General features: G+C 46.3%; 2 protein-coding genes across 3 annotated transcripts; one reads left to right on the forward strand and one right to left on the reverse strand.

Moving 5' to 3' along the window:
- The first annotated feature begins 2 nt into the window (after positions 1-2).
- LOC133924152 (uncharacterized) lies at positions 3-4,140 on the forward strand. 2 transcript variants are annotated; one of them, XM_062369564.1, is made up of 7 exons: positions 146-1,176; positions 1,250-1,394; positions 1,476-1,529; positions 1,616-1,707; positions 2,908-3,143; positions 3,307-3,480; positions 3,576-4,140. In XM_062369564.1, the coding sequence occupies exons 1-7, from the start codon at positions 437-439 to the stop codon at positions 3,671-3,673; spliced, it is 1,539 nt and encodes a 512-aa protein (XP_062225548.1). In that variant the 5' UTR covers positions 146-436; the 3' UTR covers positions 3,674-4,140. The 2 variants fall into 2 exon arrangements, with proteins under 2 accessions (XP_062225549.1, XP_062225548.1); XM_062369565.1 differs by lacking the exon at positions 3,576-4,140 and having other exon boundaries at positions 3-1,176; positions 3,232-3,371.
- Positions 4,141-4,707: 567 nt separating this feature from the next.
- Positions 4,708-6,467, reverse strand: LOC133924156 (uncharacterized). The gene is made up of 2 exons (XM_062369572.1): positions 5,721-6,467; positions 4,708-5,343 (listed from the first exon to the last, which is right to left on the reverse strand). Exons 1-2 carry the CDS (start codon positions 6,172-6,174, stop codon positions 5,150-5,152), a joined length of 648 nt encoding a protein of 215 aa, XP_062225556.1. The 5' UTR covers positions 6,175-6,467; the 3' UTR covers positions 4,708-5,149.
- Positions 6,468-17,343: the final 10,876 nt, after the last annotated feature.

Here is a 17,343-nt window from a genome sequence, read left to right on the forward strand (position 1 = left end):
TTTTGTTATGATGCCAGTGGTATACATAGGAAGGAAAATTTTAAGTAGTGGCACATAACAGATTTTTTTTAATTTCGAAAAAAATCGATGGCATAGAAGAAATTATCAATTTAATTTAGCTCACACAAGTGCCCTGTGCCCCTGTCAGTGATTCATTAGTTCAGTCCTCCTGCCGGCCCATTTGACCGACCGGCCACTGGGGCCCATTTCATTTCTTCCGGAGCGCCGTCGACGATGCGGGCCCCACCCCTCCCCGCAACATGTAACGCGCCCGCGGTGACGGAGCCGTGAACGAGTCGTGACGGCTCCGTGGGTCGTGCCCGCCCGGCCCCATTAACCCGCGCCACCCTCTGGGGTAACGTCGTCACCCTAACGCCGCCGCCGTGGCAGGAGCGGAGCCGCGGCGCAACCCTAACGCCGCCACGAGCGGCCATCCATGGCCTCCTGCGACGACGACTTCGGCCTCCTCGGTGACGACGCCCAACCGGCTCCCCCGCTCCAGCCTCCCACCGCCCAGCAGCCCGCGCCACCGCCGACGGCCCAGGCCTTTTGCTTCGCCGACGCGACCGCGGCGGCGGGCTCCGGCGCCGGCCCCTTCGCGCTGGCCCAGGAGGAGAGCAACCACCACGCCGATCGCGGCAAGTCGGCGCACAACGCCAAGCGGGTCAGGGAGCGCGCGGAGGAGTTCAGCAGCGATGGGGGCGAGTACTGCTCCTACATCAACAGCGGCGGCGGGGGAAAGAAGGGCCGTGGCTGCGGCGGCGGAGGTAGCGGGGGCGCGCCGGACTACCGGAAGGATCGGGAAGAGTGGACGGACGGCGCCATCAGCAGCCTCCTCGACGCGTACACGGAGCGGTTCGAGCAGCTCAACCGGGGGAACCTGCGGGGGCGGGACTGGGAGGACGTCGCCGGCGCCGTGACCGATGGGCAGGGCAAGGCCAGCGTGGCCAAGAGCGTGGAACAGTGTAAGAACAAGATCGACAACCTCAAGAAACGCTACAAGGTGGAACGCCAGCGGCTTGCCGGCTCCGGCTCCGGCGCCGGCACCGTCAGCCACTGGCCCTGGTTCAAGAAAATGGAGCAGATCGTCGGTAGTTCTGCGTCTCCTGCCTCCTCCAAGCCGCTTGCCGCAGCAGAGGATGACAAGCCGAGGCAGCAGCAGCACGGCAACAAAAGGTGGCCCATTTTTACATCTTTGCTTGATTAATTTGGGGTTCTAATGGTCTCAGCCATTGTTTTTTCACTACAGGTATCCTCTTTCCAGTACTGGTCCTCCTGCTGTGGTTAGCGGCTCCAGAGCGACCCCTCTCTCAAATCCAAGATGGAAGAGGGTGCTTCTGAAGATTGGGGGCACTGCATTGTCAGGAGCAGCTCATCAAAATGTTGACCCCAAGGTAATGTTTATTAGCTAGGGGTAGTACATCTAGTTTCATGATGTCCTGATTGTTTCATACAAAAATTTATCATCTTGCCAGGTGATTATGCTGATCGCTAGAGAAGTTCAAGTGGCATGCCATCATGGTGTTCAGGTAAATGGAGTACATTCATTTCAGAGATGCATATATGATATATGAAGCAATGCTTGTCAGGTTAATATTGCATTCGGTCCTATTAGGTGGCAATTGTGTTGGGAGGGCGGAATATATTCTGCAGTGACAATTGGGTAGCTGCAACTGGCACCGATCGAGCCTCAACGCACCCAATTGGGTGATTTTCTGCAATTGTTATTTTTTCCTTATTATTTCCTTTTGGTCATTGTCCCATGCTTGCTTCTCGTACACTTTGGTCCTAGCTGGAATTAATGGTGAACATGCAACACAAATATTTGGAGGTCCCTAGAGAAAAGATTACTAGCAAGTTGCCAGTTTACGTTGTAATGTGGACAGTGGACACCCATGGTTGTGCCAGCAAATATTGATAGTGTAGGACTTTTCCTTGGTTGTAGTCCTAGTCCAGTGGACAGATTGATAGACCAACTGGTTGGATCTGTTTGTTAATTTAGAATCTATTAGAAGTTTTCTTATGCTTATCTTTTGTGCATCATTCATTTTGACCAGACATTTATATTAGCAAGTGCCAGTTCAAATTCAAAATTTTCGCTGAAGCCATATGTGATTAGTGATGAAATCAGAATTTAGTGCTTATGAAGTGAATCAAGTCAGTGAATTTTAGAACCACAGGAGCCTTCTCAATTAAAAAAATCATACTATCATTGTTGTGTGATTCTACAGCATTGTTCTGCTGAAAATCCTAGTCAACTGTTGACAGGTTGCAGCAACAAAGACAGTTAAGCTATGATGCTATGAGGTCTGTGGGAAAAAAACCTTTACTGCCGTAATTAAGCTTCAAAAGTTCGTACACTGGGGTCAACTAGGTTATATGTTGTTGGGTTGGGTACTTGGGTCTGTCATGGATGACTGAATGGGGACAAGAATGCTAGAATTCAAGGTTTTTAAGTTGTAAAGCCAAGCCGAGCCGCTAGTGGACCGACTTATTGACTTTGTCGGCTAGTCGCGACTTGCGACTAGCGACTAGCCACGATCGTTGAGTCAGAGGACAGCATGGCAAGTATTCAATATTCGTTAGTGCAGAGTGCTGTAGAGCATCTGAGCATGAACATTTGAACATCTGAATTGTAGCTTGTTTTCCGGTGCATGCAGTTCAATAGGCAGGCACACCTTTCGCTCTTTAACTTAATAATGACCAATGGAGCTCGATGCTCATATGATTTAGTCTTCTGTTGTACATCTTTTGCTACAAAAACTCCATGTCTATTCAGCTTGTGTTATGCTGTTACTTTGGATTCTAGCTTTCCTTCTCTACAATTGAAGGGCTTGTGGTGAACTGCTACTTCTGTGACATGTGTATATAGTATATACTGACACCTGTCTCTTTTAATTTTGTCAGAATGATGGCATCGGTGATAAATTCAGTCCTTCTTCAAGCATCACTAGAAAAGATAGGTGTGGAGACACGAGTCCAGACTGCATTGATGATGCAAGAAGTTGCAGAACCATACATTAGGCGGCGAGCCATACGCCATCTTGAAAAAGGGAGGGTTGTTATCTTTGGTGGAATTGGTGTTGGTATTGGGAATCCACTTTTCACAACAGATACAGCTGCTGCGTTAAGAGCTTCTGAAAGTATGCCGTTGCGTCCCCTCCCTAACCGTTTTCTGTTCATTCTTATGACTTATCCAATGGACATGCACATACAACTTCCCATTCGCAGATGGTTTAATTTTATTTCTATGAAAGCTTCAACTGATAAGGAGAGGAAATCTGACTAGATGTACTTGTCAACCAGTCAATGCAGATGTTGTCCTCAAAGGTATTGTTGGTGATGATGAATATGGTTGTCCTCCTAGGAGCAATAGTAATGTACCATTTGAGCACATCTCCTTTAGGGAGTTAGCAGCAAGAGGATTCAGCAGAATGGACATGACAGCAGTTACATGTTGTGAGGAGAACAATATTCCTGGTTAGTACCTCTCATTAACTAATCACTTACAAAGTTGTGTTGGTACTGTATTACCAGTTTTAATAAGATGACATTTGTGTATGTATTTCTTGCAGTTGTCATCTTTCACATTTTAGAGCCTGGTAACATCTCCAGAGCGATTTGTGGAGATCAAATAGGTACCTTAGTTGACCAGTCAGGGAGGATCACTTAAATTATTAGGATTAATGGAAGCCGAGCTTATGGGCACGCCAATACTCTGGGGGGACATGATGCATTCTTTACTTGCATGGATTTTTCTGGATAGGAGAGGGGAAGCTTGTTCATCAGACAGAAGCTTGCACCTTGATTTGCCTGGGATGCATGTTGTGTAATATGTGTTGTGGCGGCAATTGTCCTGATTGGGAAAAAAGTATTTATCCTGTAATATCTGTTTGTAATGTGATTTGTAGGTTAGTGGAAGGGCTTGTGTAAAGTGGTTCACGGGTACCCAGATCAGAATGTAGTGTTGTAAGTTGTAACGTTGCTGTTTGAGTTGCAGTGTTGTGTTAGAATAAGTTCTCTTTTTGCACTTTCCTATGGTCTTCCAGCAACTATCGTGTTTTAATGCAAATTGATGAAGTACTATATGCTATTTGACTATTGTGATTACAATATCAGGTTCTGGAAAGTGTTTGATAATTATTTCGCTTCTTTTTCCAAATTTTGAAGTGGGGCAGCAATGTTGATAATCTTTTAGTTTACCTGATGCTATGTAATGCTGAGAGCTCGATAGCATTGATTTTAATGAAGAGCACCTTCTCGAAAGGGATTTGCCAACGCTGCTGGGGCAGTATATGGTACATCTCTAGTATTCCTGAACAACATGAATCAGAAATACAACTGTGACTTGACTGTCTCCCCACTTCATGTCAGCTTGTAAGATATCCCTGCATATCTTGAGTTGATTCTCCAAATGGAAAACAAAACTACTACATCTATGATGTCAGCTGTTCTTTTCTGCAGGTAAGCATTGGGTGCGTCCAGAAGATGGAGGCTGAGGGTATCTAGCATTCTAGCAACTGATGATGGCCTCTGTATTTTTCGTCAAAGAGCGGGACAATACGGAAAAATAGAAAAAAAAGAAAAGGCAACGGCAGTGTGGATATTTCCTTGCCACTTGCAAGATCCATACAAGGTTAGTCAGTCCTTTTCCTCATCCGAGCCATTGCTTTCCAGACTATTGCAGATACAATAGTTTACACAAGATTACGGCAGCAACTCTTTTTTCAACGAAAACCAAGGGTGGACCGGGCCAGGTGCCCAAATCACCCTTGTATTTACAGTAGTTTTTTTAGGTTTAGTTTAAATTTGAATGGGCTAGCCTCGGGTTTAAACCCAGGATTAGTTCCGCGCTTGACGAAAACTGTTCTAATTACATACACGTTTGATATTTCTGAATACTGAATGTGCCACGATCGCGAGTAGGCGGCAGTTTGCACCTTACAAGATGCTAACACACTCGCTACAGTATCATCCCCTGAAGCTTCTGTACTGCTATGTTCTTGTTGCCACATGCCACCATTGCAACATGCAAAGCTGGAAGATATGTTCGGCGTAAAACCGCAAGCTGGTTCGTGAAAGCACAGGACAACTAACACAGCGGTAGATACTTGGATCACTGTGGATGGAAGCAGCTGGGGCTAGCTGACTACATCATCGGCCAGAACTGCATGTAGCTCAGCCAAGCCGGTGCTTTGCCTGCTTTCCCTGACGCCTCCCTGATGACCCCGTTTGCTCCATCGGAGGATGAAGATGAAGCGGCCTGACCGAGAGCTGAAGACTTTGGACAGAGGAAGAAGCTCCTCGACCCCAGTTCCATGACCTTCTCGCTTGGGTTCAAACCTGAGCAACAAATAAGAGAAAAAAAATTGAGGAAAATTGCACGAAAACCCCCTCCAGAATATCTAGCTGACTTCTGTTTTATTAGCCACTGTCATGTGGGTACCACAAGTCAAAAATAGATGATAACTAGTCGTTGACACCTGGGCCCGCACATTATTAGGTGCTCTATACGTAGAGGGAATTTTGGACGAAATGGTTTGCTTACTTGCACCAGTTGAGTACTATAGTTGAGTTGAATTGCTTTAATTTCTATGTGTAAACTTGGAAAGTAAGCAGAGAGGCCTAGGAGTAGGGTGCAATTTTGCCACAGTGAACTGGCAAGCGAGGGCCAAAGCATAGCGTAATGCAGAGCAGAACTGGAGATGCAAGAAACCTACTCTCCAAGCTGAACTGGGAGTAGTGGAGGCCGAAGGTGGCCGGGTCGGCCGACGGCAGCGGTGGCCGCCTGCCTTCCTTGATGTAGAGCCCCACGGTGGCGGCCACCAGGTCCGCCACGCGCCACTCGGCGGACGCCATGACGTGCAGCGGCCACATGCTCCGCTGCACCGCCACGCTCACCAGCACCTTGCTTGGCGTCCTCATCCCGCTCTCGGCGTCCGGGGACGCGGAGCGGTAGCTCGCCCCCCTCACGCCGGCGAGCAGGTCCGGCTGGGTCTTGGGCCTCCGCTTCGGCTGCAGCCCCTGCTCCGCCCCGCTCCCGTGGAACGACGCCGACCGCTGCCAAGCGGCGGCCCCTGCCCCCGCCCCCGCCTCCGCCGTTTCTCGCTTCTGCCTGCCACCCCCGCAACCGGAAAAGCTCTTCTCGGCGTGCGGCGGCGCCAGAGGAGGCATCGAACGTGTCGCGAGCACCGGCCGGTCGCAGGACAAGTCACGATCACGAGCAGCTGAGGGCGGGCGAGCTACGATCGGTGGCGGCAAGACGCGCGGGCGCTAGGCCGGGCGGCGAGGGTGTCGGTGTCCATACAAGCTAGAGCCGGCCGAGACGAGGGCAGAGCAGTAGAGCAGAACAGGAATCAAAGCTAGAAGTGACCAGCCAGCAAACGACTTGTCCTTGGCAAAAGCTGAGAAGGGCAAGGACGCGCGTATATAAAGACGAAACTAGCCACTTCGCCCATCAATAATTGGTTTAGTTTTCGACCAGCTCCAGTAGTGTGGGATCTTTGTAGAACCAGTCATGTGTATCATTTGCCTGGGAGCCAACTAATCCATCTACGATAGGACGATAGTTACGGTCACGTCGAACACGCCTGCGAGACCAACGGATGGTGACCAGAGAACTCGCGATGCGGCGGCCTGTCCATTCGCACGATTCAATCAATAGGCGAAAAGATTCCGATTTCCACGAGATGATTTGCATAATTTAATCGTCTGTCGTGTGCTAAACTCGACCTTCTGGTCAGGAGGATAATTGGCGCTCTTTGGATCGGGATTGGAGTGGAAAAGAACGGGTTGAGTGAGGATATGCCCGCCCTGGAAGCACCGGGAAAGCGATGGGAGCAGGCGCGGTGGAGCTCGCTACTGGGGGCGGCCGGCCTGAGCAGCTACTGGGGGCGGCTGATTGATGTGCCGATGACGACAAGTGGACAACCGACCAAATAATGCACGTACTGCACATATGCACCAATCTTGTGAGATTACGTGTGTGGAAAAATTAGTTAAAATTGGTGTTGTTATGAAATTAGAAAAACGTAAAGTGATTTAACAATATTTATGTAATGATGCGCGTGTGACATAATTGTATTTTTGATTTTGATATGTGCAATACGCTTATGTGAGTAGTGTTATGTGGATTTGTGTGAGCTAAATTTAGGAGAACTTTGCTCTGAATTAGTTGTTGTTTTATTCATATGTAGGTGGTATCTTAGAGGAGAACGTGATCGGCGACAGGACTGAGACTAGGTTTAGAGATGTAGCTGGTTACAGGAATATTGTGTCTAACTAAGAGCTTGAAGCCCCTTGCTCTTGGGCAGGGACTATGATTTTGTTCTCGGTGCTTCTGTGCTCGATGCTTACGGTCTCTTCTTTTTTGGTTGCGGCACGGTTAACTGCTTGGGCTTGTTGATCCCTTTATTTCTCCCTATGTGCCGACCCTTTTATGCACTCGTCGACCGCGACATACCCCGAACGGGAAGGAAGGGGCACAAGTTCCAAGACGCCACGACTGAGAGAGGTGTCATCATTTCCTATGGGCGAAGTGACTAGGGTGGTGGAAAAACGCGGCACGCGTCCGGTCACTTGTCACTGTGGACGCCCTGGCAACGGGCGCCGTTGAGAGGGCCCACCGGGCAGCCACAGAGCCACCCGGCGTGCCCGCCTTGTCTTGTTCCTCTGCCACGGCAGGGCGGCAGGCGGAACGCCCTGATCCTAGCGACGTTATCCCGAGATACATCGGATGATACGGGACGGGACCCGTGCAATTAATAGCCCCACGCCCCTTTGCCAAAGCATGGCAGGAACTGACGCTGCGGCGGGAGCAGTTGGATATGTCAGGCCACGCGCGCTCATTTAATGCGGCCTTGGACCTCTGACGGGCGGACACCTCATCAGTGGGCCCCCTGGGGGCCTCTCTGGGTCGTCAGGGAACCGAGTGCTCGGGGGTACCGTTCACCTCCCCGAGCACTCTCTCCCGGGAATGCCTATCTTTGTCTTCGGGGTACCGTGTGCTCAGGGGTACTGGTTACCTCCCCGAGGACTCTCTCCCGAGCACTCGCGCACGATCCTTCGGGGAACCGAGTGCTCGGGGGCCACCACGAGCAACCCCGAGCACTCTCTCCCGAGCACTTTTGCACAGACCCTTCGGGGAACTGAGAGAGCACTCTCTCCCGAGCATTCTCACGCTGGCCCTCGGGGAACCGTGCGCTCGGGGACTGCTGCGCGCGGTCCCCGAGCACTATCTCTCGGAACTTAGCTCTTCTGATAGTCGGGGGACTAGGATGCTCGAGGATGACCGGGCACCTCCCCGAGCACTTTCTTCCCGGTACTTGGACTCTACGGGTCATCGAGGAACTGGGGTGCTCGGGGACCAGAGACTGTGGCCCCAAGCACCTTCTCCCGGAACTTAGATTTTCCTCACCTCACAGGAGGGACCTCGCGGGGCGGTGACACGTGGCGGATGGCTGGCCTGGCCTCGGGACTTAAGGACCCCCGGTTCCTGATGCACCGACAAACGTCTAAAGTAGAAGAGGGGCATTCGAATCAATAGCAATAAGATAAGTATGGTGATCAAATAGAAATTGATGAACCTGTATGTGGGATGCATGTCGGGCAACATCGCCTTCCTTCTTTGCCTCATACAGAAACCCAGCATAGAAGAATGGTCGGCTAGTTCGTACACCCTGAGGTATATTTGGCGGCACTCATGCAAGAGGGCCCTAAGGTCGTCGGTTGTTACATGTAGAAGTGGAACGGTGAACGCGGAACATGGCGGTCTTGCATTCAATTTAGACACAGCTTGAATTAGGTTGCTCTCTTTGAAGGGATCATACTTTCCTCTATACACAACCTGCAAGGAGGCAGTTAATGCTATATAGATTGTTGTATGTGTCCATGAGAAGCCAGTACTAGAATTTCCCGCCATATAGGTATTGATCTTTCACTGTAACTTTTTTGCTCTGCACCAAAGCACTAACCGTTGATTATTTAATAAACATTAAATAGGTATGAAATATCATAAATGATATATACAAATGCTTAATAAGTTACTCATAAATAAGTTATGTATCCTAATTAGTTGACAAAGATTATGTAAATTAAATGTAATTACTTGAACACTGTAGTGTATGGTATAGTGCAAATGAGTACATAATATAGTGAATAACCACATAGTACAGATGAGTACACAAAATAGATAAGTACACAATATATTGCACTGGCTCATTAATGACGCCGACGCCGCAAGCAATCTCCAGGAGTGTAAGCGTCTGGCGGGTGTGTGACCCTCATCCCAACGGCTTGAGCTGGCCCCTGCCACGTGTGCCCTTGGTCCTCATCTTCATTGTCGTGCTGTGTTCCAACTCCATCGAATGTGTATCTAGAACCGCTAACTCGACCCTGCATGTACCACGATGTAGGATCGTCATGCGGGAGTGTCTCTACCGGTAATACGTGCTCGGATGGAGTCCAAAATGCTGAAGTCTCAGCTTCCTGTTGCCACTGTGAACCCCCAGTTGCATCGGGATATTGGGGGTATTGGCCGCTCAGTAGCTCGGTGAAGCTGCCCACTTGCAATACAGCAGCCTAGTCAAAATCTTGTGTGCTGCTTCAGGTGGGCGTCTGCTGCGTGCAGTCAATGACGTCTTCGTGGTGAGTTGATAATACTGGTGGAGTTGTCTGCGTAGCCTGAGTAGATTGTGTGAACGGAGGGGGCTGGGAACCCAGTGTACACTCCTCGGGAGCAGGAGCCTCGGTCACCTCCTTGGCCCCAGCACAAGAACGTGTCACATGATGAGCCGCAGACGAAGGTGCCTCCCGTGAATGTGCCTCATGAGCATTGGACGAACGCCTACTGTGGGAGGCACGGGACGGGTCCATGGCGGCTACATCGTAGCCCCTAGAACGCGGGGCGCAACCATCTAGACCACGTATCACGGACAACAAGTGAGACCCTCTCGTCCTCATGTAGTTCTGGAGAGGGTGCCGATCCCTTCGCGTGGATGACCCACTTGCTTCCCCAAATGCATGCTCCGCATGCCTTTGCATTTCGTATCCCGCTTCAGTCTGTAGTTGTTGAGGGTTATGTCAGTAATACGGATAAGAAACTAATGAAAATCGTTATAAGTACAACATCACTTACCACCATATGAAGAAGCCGGGCACGATCTTCGGGGAAGGGTCTGGGGGCTGGTAGTACGTTGCCGCTGAGTAAGGTGGCACGTGTGCGTGACTGGTACCACGAAAGGTACTCCCAATACATGTTGTCGTCCTGTCCCGTAGGAACGACGACATCCACTGGGCCTGACTCCATCCACCAGGTTATGTGCTCTGTATTAATCTCCGACCAGTCATGTGTGCATGCGTTCCCTTGTGCACTCCTCCTATACGTGGCATAAACAGTTACAATTTCGTAACAAAATAATGGTACGTACAATAACACACTTACCCGTGCACCCAATCAGCGTCTCGTGGGGGAGGTACTGGCACCAACTGACAATGACTAAACTGCCTCTGTACACGGTCAGGAGAATACACTTCTACATTGTTCATGTAAAGCAAAAAACATCTGGTCATCCATAAGTCGGAGTCACGGAAACAAGAGGATGCGATGAGGCCACTAGTCGCAATTTCAGCCACTCGTTCCCTACGCATGGATCCCACTCCACGAGGTCGGCACTGAGGACGTCAAGGTCACTGATCACCCGGGCGTAGTTTTCTTGGTGGTGACCATTGCAGCCTGGCATGAATCCACCGATACCCCATCGTTGGCCTCATGTCGTCGGCAACGCCATCGGAGATGGGAACTGGATAGTAGGTCTTGCTCACCCACGGTCGACAAACCGGGAGATACTCCTAGCTCCAGAGCTGTAGAAGGTGTAGATAGACAGAAATAGATCCCATCTTCGTTGACCGTTGGATAGCGGCACACAATCCTTTGTATGTAGCGGCCAACACAGCAGATCCCTAACTGTAATGTGTCGGCTCGTACGGACGTGACGCGAGCTGACGCACTAACCATACAATATGCGGAAGTATATAGTCGTATGCCATGTTGCAGAACATAATGCCTCCAAGAAAGATGTATAAGTACACCTCGTAATGCTGCATAACTGTTGCATCGTCTACATCCGGTGGGCAAGGGCTGAACTGTGGTAGCCCATGAATCCATGACATGGAGAGCCCTGCGTCCTTCATGTCATATTGCACATTAAACCTACAAGATGCAGAGACTCAATGAACCATGAACAACACTGCAACGTATGAAATGCTTTATGTAACAAATAATTACCTGCCCTGAATATAACTCTTCCACTGCTCCTTTGCTGGTCGTGAAAGTACTAATGGGGTGTCCCTTATCGGGAGCCCGGTCAGCATGGCCACGTCCCGTAAAGTAACGGTCATCTCTCTGCAAGGAAAGTGGAACGTGTGCGTCTCAGGACGCCAGCTATCGACGAGGCTTGTGAGCAGTGAGACCTCAATCGGCGACAGGGGAGTCTTGCCACCACCCTCCATGGGAGCTCCTGCCATCATAAGAGCCTCCCGGTCGGTGCTACTGTATGACTCATCCTCTAGCCTGATCGGCTCATCCGCCATGACCCATGGGTCCCTGGATTGGTCATGGCAATCATCTGCAGTAGCCTCAGTGCATAGTGGTATGACTCTTCGAAACTTTCAAACAACATTTTCAACGCCTTCTGCTTCGCTCGCCACGTGGTGTAGTAATTGATCAGCATACCCGTCTTAGTCTGCACCTCCTCCATAATGGATTTTGGTGACAAACATATATTTGTGCCAACAAGGGTGATGAGTAGTTGGGCTATGAACCTTGCATCAATGGCGTGGCTCACATTCCTAGCAGCTTCTTCACTGAATGTATGTGAGGTGTGTCTACTCAGTATAAAATAGTTCTCATGCTTTGGCTTATAGGCTCGTACAAAGTAAGGACAATCCGGGTGCTTGATACACCTAACCTCATACTCCGTATGGTTAGACCGGGCGCACTTGTGGTCCCTTCTTGTGATTACAACATAGTTATTGATAAAGTGGATGACCTCCTCCCTGTTCCGAAACCGTTGTCCCACCTGGATGTCGCTATTCTGGTATCTCCCGTTAGATAGAGTGTTATACTCAACGATGGTACAATCTAGCAGCCCAGCACCATGAAAGTACTGGATCGCCGGCACCGGGTCATCGTTGTCAGCACCTTCTTCGTCCCCACTACCACTGGTTTCATCATCCATGCATCCTGCATCTACCTCACCATGGTCCACTTCGGGTCCATCTGTATCGGAAGTGCCCTCCCCGACATTCCCTCCCGCCTCATCATGCATCACACTATGGTCTGATTCTTCCACGCTAAGCACCGTTTCACCATGCACCAATCGTGATACTATGTTTATGTACACCCACATTTCAAAGTTCTCCTCTAATGCCTTACGTGAGTACAAGACCCATGTGTTGTTCCTTTTCAAATCGAACAACGTATGGACAATGAGCGAGCTGTTTGGCACAAGCTGTGGCCGTACACCCTCTAGGACAATATTGTAGGACTGCTGATTCAGACGCAAAAGGCTCATAACATGTGATTTTAAGCCTTCTAGATCAATAGGTAGCTCAACCGTACTCAATACGTGCTGGCAGTTCTGAATTGACACGAGTCTCCCATGCAAAACAGCGGGACGTTCTCCATAATAAATATGTATAGTTATAGCATCTCTACTAAACAAACGTAAATTGCCAAATAACTGCTTAGATGTATGTTATATATCTACTATATTTTATCAACTTAATACCATTTAACCAATGTATTCGAACAGAATAAATACTCTACTTTCTCTAATTACATTTTTTATTTGACATATTAAGTACATACATAATCTATATACAAAATTACTGTTACACTATACTAGATTCTGTTACGAGAACAAAAAATATGCAAATATTATACCTACTCTATTTTATCAATTTAATACCATTTAACCAATGTATTTAAACGAAATAAATACTCTACTTGCTCTAATTACATTTTCTAATCTAAATATTACGATTACTGTTACACTATAGTAGCTTCTGTTGCGAGATCATACAATATGCAAATATTATACCTACTCTATTTTAGCAACTTAATATCATTTAACCAATATATTCGAACAAAATAAATACTCTACTTGCTCTAATTACATTTTCTAATCTAAATATTACGATTACTGTTACACTATAGTAGCTTCTGTTGCGAGATCATACAATATGCAAATATTATACCTACTCTATTTTATCAACTTAATATCATTTAACAAATATATTCGAACAGAATAAATACTCTGCTTCCTCTAATTATATTTTCTAATCTAAATATTAAGTACATACATAATCTAGGATCAAAATAACTGAATGATTCTGTTACGACATCATAAAATATGCAAATATTATAGCTACTCTATTTTATCAACTTAATAAATACTCTAATTCCTCTAATTACATCTACACATCTAAACATTACATACATACATAATCTACGTACTTACTATTACGGAAGGCTGTTCTCTTCACGCGCTGCTGCACTACAGCTACTCGTGCTTGACTGCTGCTTCAAATGTTGCTCGCGCTCGCGCTCACCTACTGCTCAGCTCACGCAGCGTCGTCGCTCTGCTTGCGCTTGCAGAGGATGGAGCGAACGACGACCTTTTATAGTTGCGCTGCGCGAGACTTCAGCTCCTAGCCGCATACAAAAAACAGACAGCCGGCCGACATGCGCATGCATAAAGGAAAAGCAAAAAGCAAAAGCGAAAAGAAAAGAAAAAGTAAAGCGCGACGCGACACGATCTGACGGGAAAAGCGTATTTCGGCACACGGTGTACCGAATACACGTGATTTTCGGCACACGGTATGCCGAAATATACTTTTCCCTGTATTCGGCACACAGTGTGCCGAATACAGGTGATTTTTAGCACACGGTGTGCCGAATATATTCAACACACGGTGTGCCGAAAATACCTTTTTGGTACACCGTATCCCGAAAAGCTATTTTCGACACACCATGCGTCGAACTAAAATCGTAAATACAGGAAAAAAATCATTTATTTCTTTAAATATGCTCACGTATGCTGTATAAATTTGTATTTTTGTCCATTCATGTGCGCTTGCAATTTTGGAATAAAGGAAGAAAGAGGTGCGTGGTACTGCACTGAGGTACTGTGTACATACAAGGCACTGTGAGTGCTTGTGTTTTGCTACTGTGCTGGTGGCAGCACTGGAGTTGTTGGCATGACACAGTGGCAACTGACATAGAGCATCATTTTAAGGTTTAATATATTTTTATCACAATCAGTATTTTTGCTTGAGAATTTCATATCTTTAGATTCAAAGATTTGATCGAGATTTTTATTAGAATAGTTTCACACAATTTTCTAATTTCTAAGTAAAAATGTGAAGGCAATCCAACCGTTCTACTTTTTTGAAAATTGTTTTTATTAACGTGATAGTCTATCTCGAATTGATTTCGTGATTAAATTTAATATTTATTTAGGGTGAGTTAAAATTTAAATTTACTTTCCGCGATCATTCATCCCATCTGAATTTGCATGTAATTGATCATACAAATCTCGATTCTGGTCTCTCATCGACTCATCGTGCGACTCACGGTCGTGCCACAGCCCCGTGCGCATCGTAGGATAAAAAATCAACGCTCTGGATGTTATTGATCTGCGCTTGGACGATCCAGAACAAGCACCCCTCACCCTCAACGCTAGTACAAGATGCAAGTTTTATATTTTTTATTATTTAGTCAACTCAAAACTAAAAAAACCTAAAAATTCAGTCCCACCTAATTAAATTAAAAAAACTAATTGGTGATACAAAATCAATGGTGGATCCAGAACTAAGAATTAAAAACTCAACTTCTTCTTCCTATTTTCCCTCCTTTTTTTTCTTTTCTTTCTCCTCCTCGTCCTTTTCCTCACTTCTTCCTTCTCTCCTATACCAAAATTTATATGAAAACTAAAAGTTCTATCCAGAAGTAAAGATTCATACCCTCACCCAATAAATCTACCGATATCCAAAACTATCTATTAGATACCTACCCACATCCTACTCATACATCACGCCGAGCACTCATCCATGGCCACCAATTACAGTCAATCCGTAGCTGATCCTCGCTTGCTAGCTAGCCTACTGCCGTGTGCTCGATCGGCGCGTAGCTAGGCTACTGCTGAGCAAGGTGAGGCGTCTCATCCTCAGCTGCCAAGTGGTCTCTCCTCCCTCTCCTCTCGCCCATCTCTTTCGTTCCTTGGTGCTTCGCCCATCTCGCCTTTCACGTCGGCGTGCACCCTTTTCCCCATTGTTTACAGGTGCAGCACCTTTCTAGGCCCCTGGTGATGGTCGCTGGCGTCAGGACTCATCAACAAAAGTGTGCAACTTGTCGTCTCACTCTATCTCCGATGCTTTCCGCATTTTGCAGTTGCAAGCGAGGACTATTTGTGTATTTATGTGATCTACTGATCTCTAGAAATTTTGTGATGTTTGGTTTGGTAGTTTGGAAGAGTAGAATGCACGGCACATATCGCGAACTGACCTCCAGAAGCTTTTTAGGCTCACGCTGACTTGCTACTCTGACAGAAAGGCCTCAGAGATTCGAGCAATGCAATGTGTTGCTTGCTGCTCTGACCCATTATCAAGATGGGCCGCGGGGAATGGTAAACGGGCCATCTTAGACCTTGAACAAGTAGCCATGGTACGAAGGACATGATACCCAGCCAAGTCCAAATAATTGCATTTTTTATACGGAATTGCTATATATTAGTCAACTAATTTTCTATGACGCGGTTGCCGACGTCGACCCAGTGTGCTTTGGGAGATGGAAAGGCTTGTGCGCTGCTCAAATCTGGTGCGATTTGAGTTACAAATCAGAATGATTTGGCTTTCCTCGATTCATATCTGTGGCTACGTGGTGTCCCTGTGACCTCACTGGCTGTGATTAACGCTTTTAGACAGAGAAACCAGTTGCTGTGTTGATTGATTTGCTTCCTATTATTGTTGATTGCTGCGGTGTTTAGCATGGTCCATCATATAATTTGCATGTTGTTGATGTTTTCCTTCCTATGACCTAGGTGAGGTTCTTGCTTGTTACATCATGTTTGACAGACCTTTGGTTATTGTACATGTTTTGTTTAACCAAAAGGTGTGTTTGGGTAGACAACGGGGTTAGATACGATAGTATTATTCATGTTTTTTTATAGGATGATCTAAATTTTTATTTAGGTAGGGTGTATAGGTTGAGTTAATTTTCTGTTTGATTAGTAGTATTAGAGTAGATAGGATAAATCAATTTTCTGTTTGGTTGATGAGGTTAAATTAGGATGATTCATTCATATTTATATGCATTCTATGAAATAATAAAAATACATATAAATAGAGTATTGTAAAGAAACTCATTTTTCACTAAATAACCTAGGATTCAATATATTTTATAAATTAGTACATCACATGAAAAAAATATTAGTAATTTTTTTTAGATTTTTGAGAATTTATTTGAGTATTAAAAATTATGAGAGGTTATAAAAGTAGTTTTTTTAGACAATTTTAATTAAATATTGGTTTATCTTTTTGATCAAACTAATTAAAATGGATTGCTAGTGAGCTCTTATTTAGAATTTTTAGATCACTAATATACTTTCAGATAAAAATTGAGAGTTAAATGAAAAATTAATAACACACTAGCACGTCTCTAGTGCACGAATCGGAACTGAATCGCTCCGTCCGCCCGTTTTCATGTGGATTGCTCCATCCAGCATCTGAGCTAATATTCGCTAAATCTGACCGCCCCATCCAAATTATCCAATAAACTAAACATCTTAAAAACTGGATGGCCATCTGCCGAATGGATTCATCCAGTGAACCAACCGCACGCTAAGTGGATGAGGCCTTGATTTAATCTATTTATTAGTTGCTTAGTGTTGTTCATGCATGCCTGATAATTTGTCCTTTGTGCATTAAATTCTTGCCTATAGTAGAGGTGTTAGCAGACGAAAGGAGGTGCAAACAACCTAGTGTTGATTGGTTCTCATATTTTACTGTGGCTCGTGACCTTTCTTTCTGCTGGAGATACTTTCCCATAATTTTTTACTCCGTGGATGCCTTTGCCTGATATAACTAGACTTCTCTAAACATGTCTCGACACTAATTACAGTCTTCTTGTTAAATTTATTCGTTTATGTTGATGTAATTTTTCCTTGTAATTTTACAAAACGAAAAGGAAAAATTGTAACTCCTTAATGGCAAGTGTGCATATCGATCTTTTGAAGGAACAATTTCTGCTAAAATATTAAACAAGTTAAATTTATTTCAATTGCT

This window comes from Phragmites australis, chromosome 7, assembly GCF_958298935.1.
Source record: "Phragmites australis chromosome 7, lpPhrAust1.1, whole genome shotgun sequence".
Lineage (NCBI taxonomy): Eukaryota > Viridiplantae > Streptophyta > Magnoliopsida > Poales > Poaceae > Phragmites > Phragmites australis.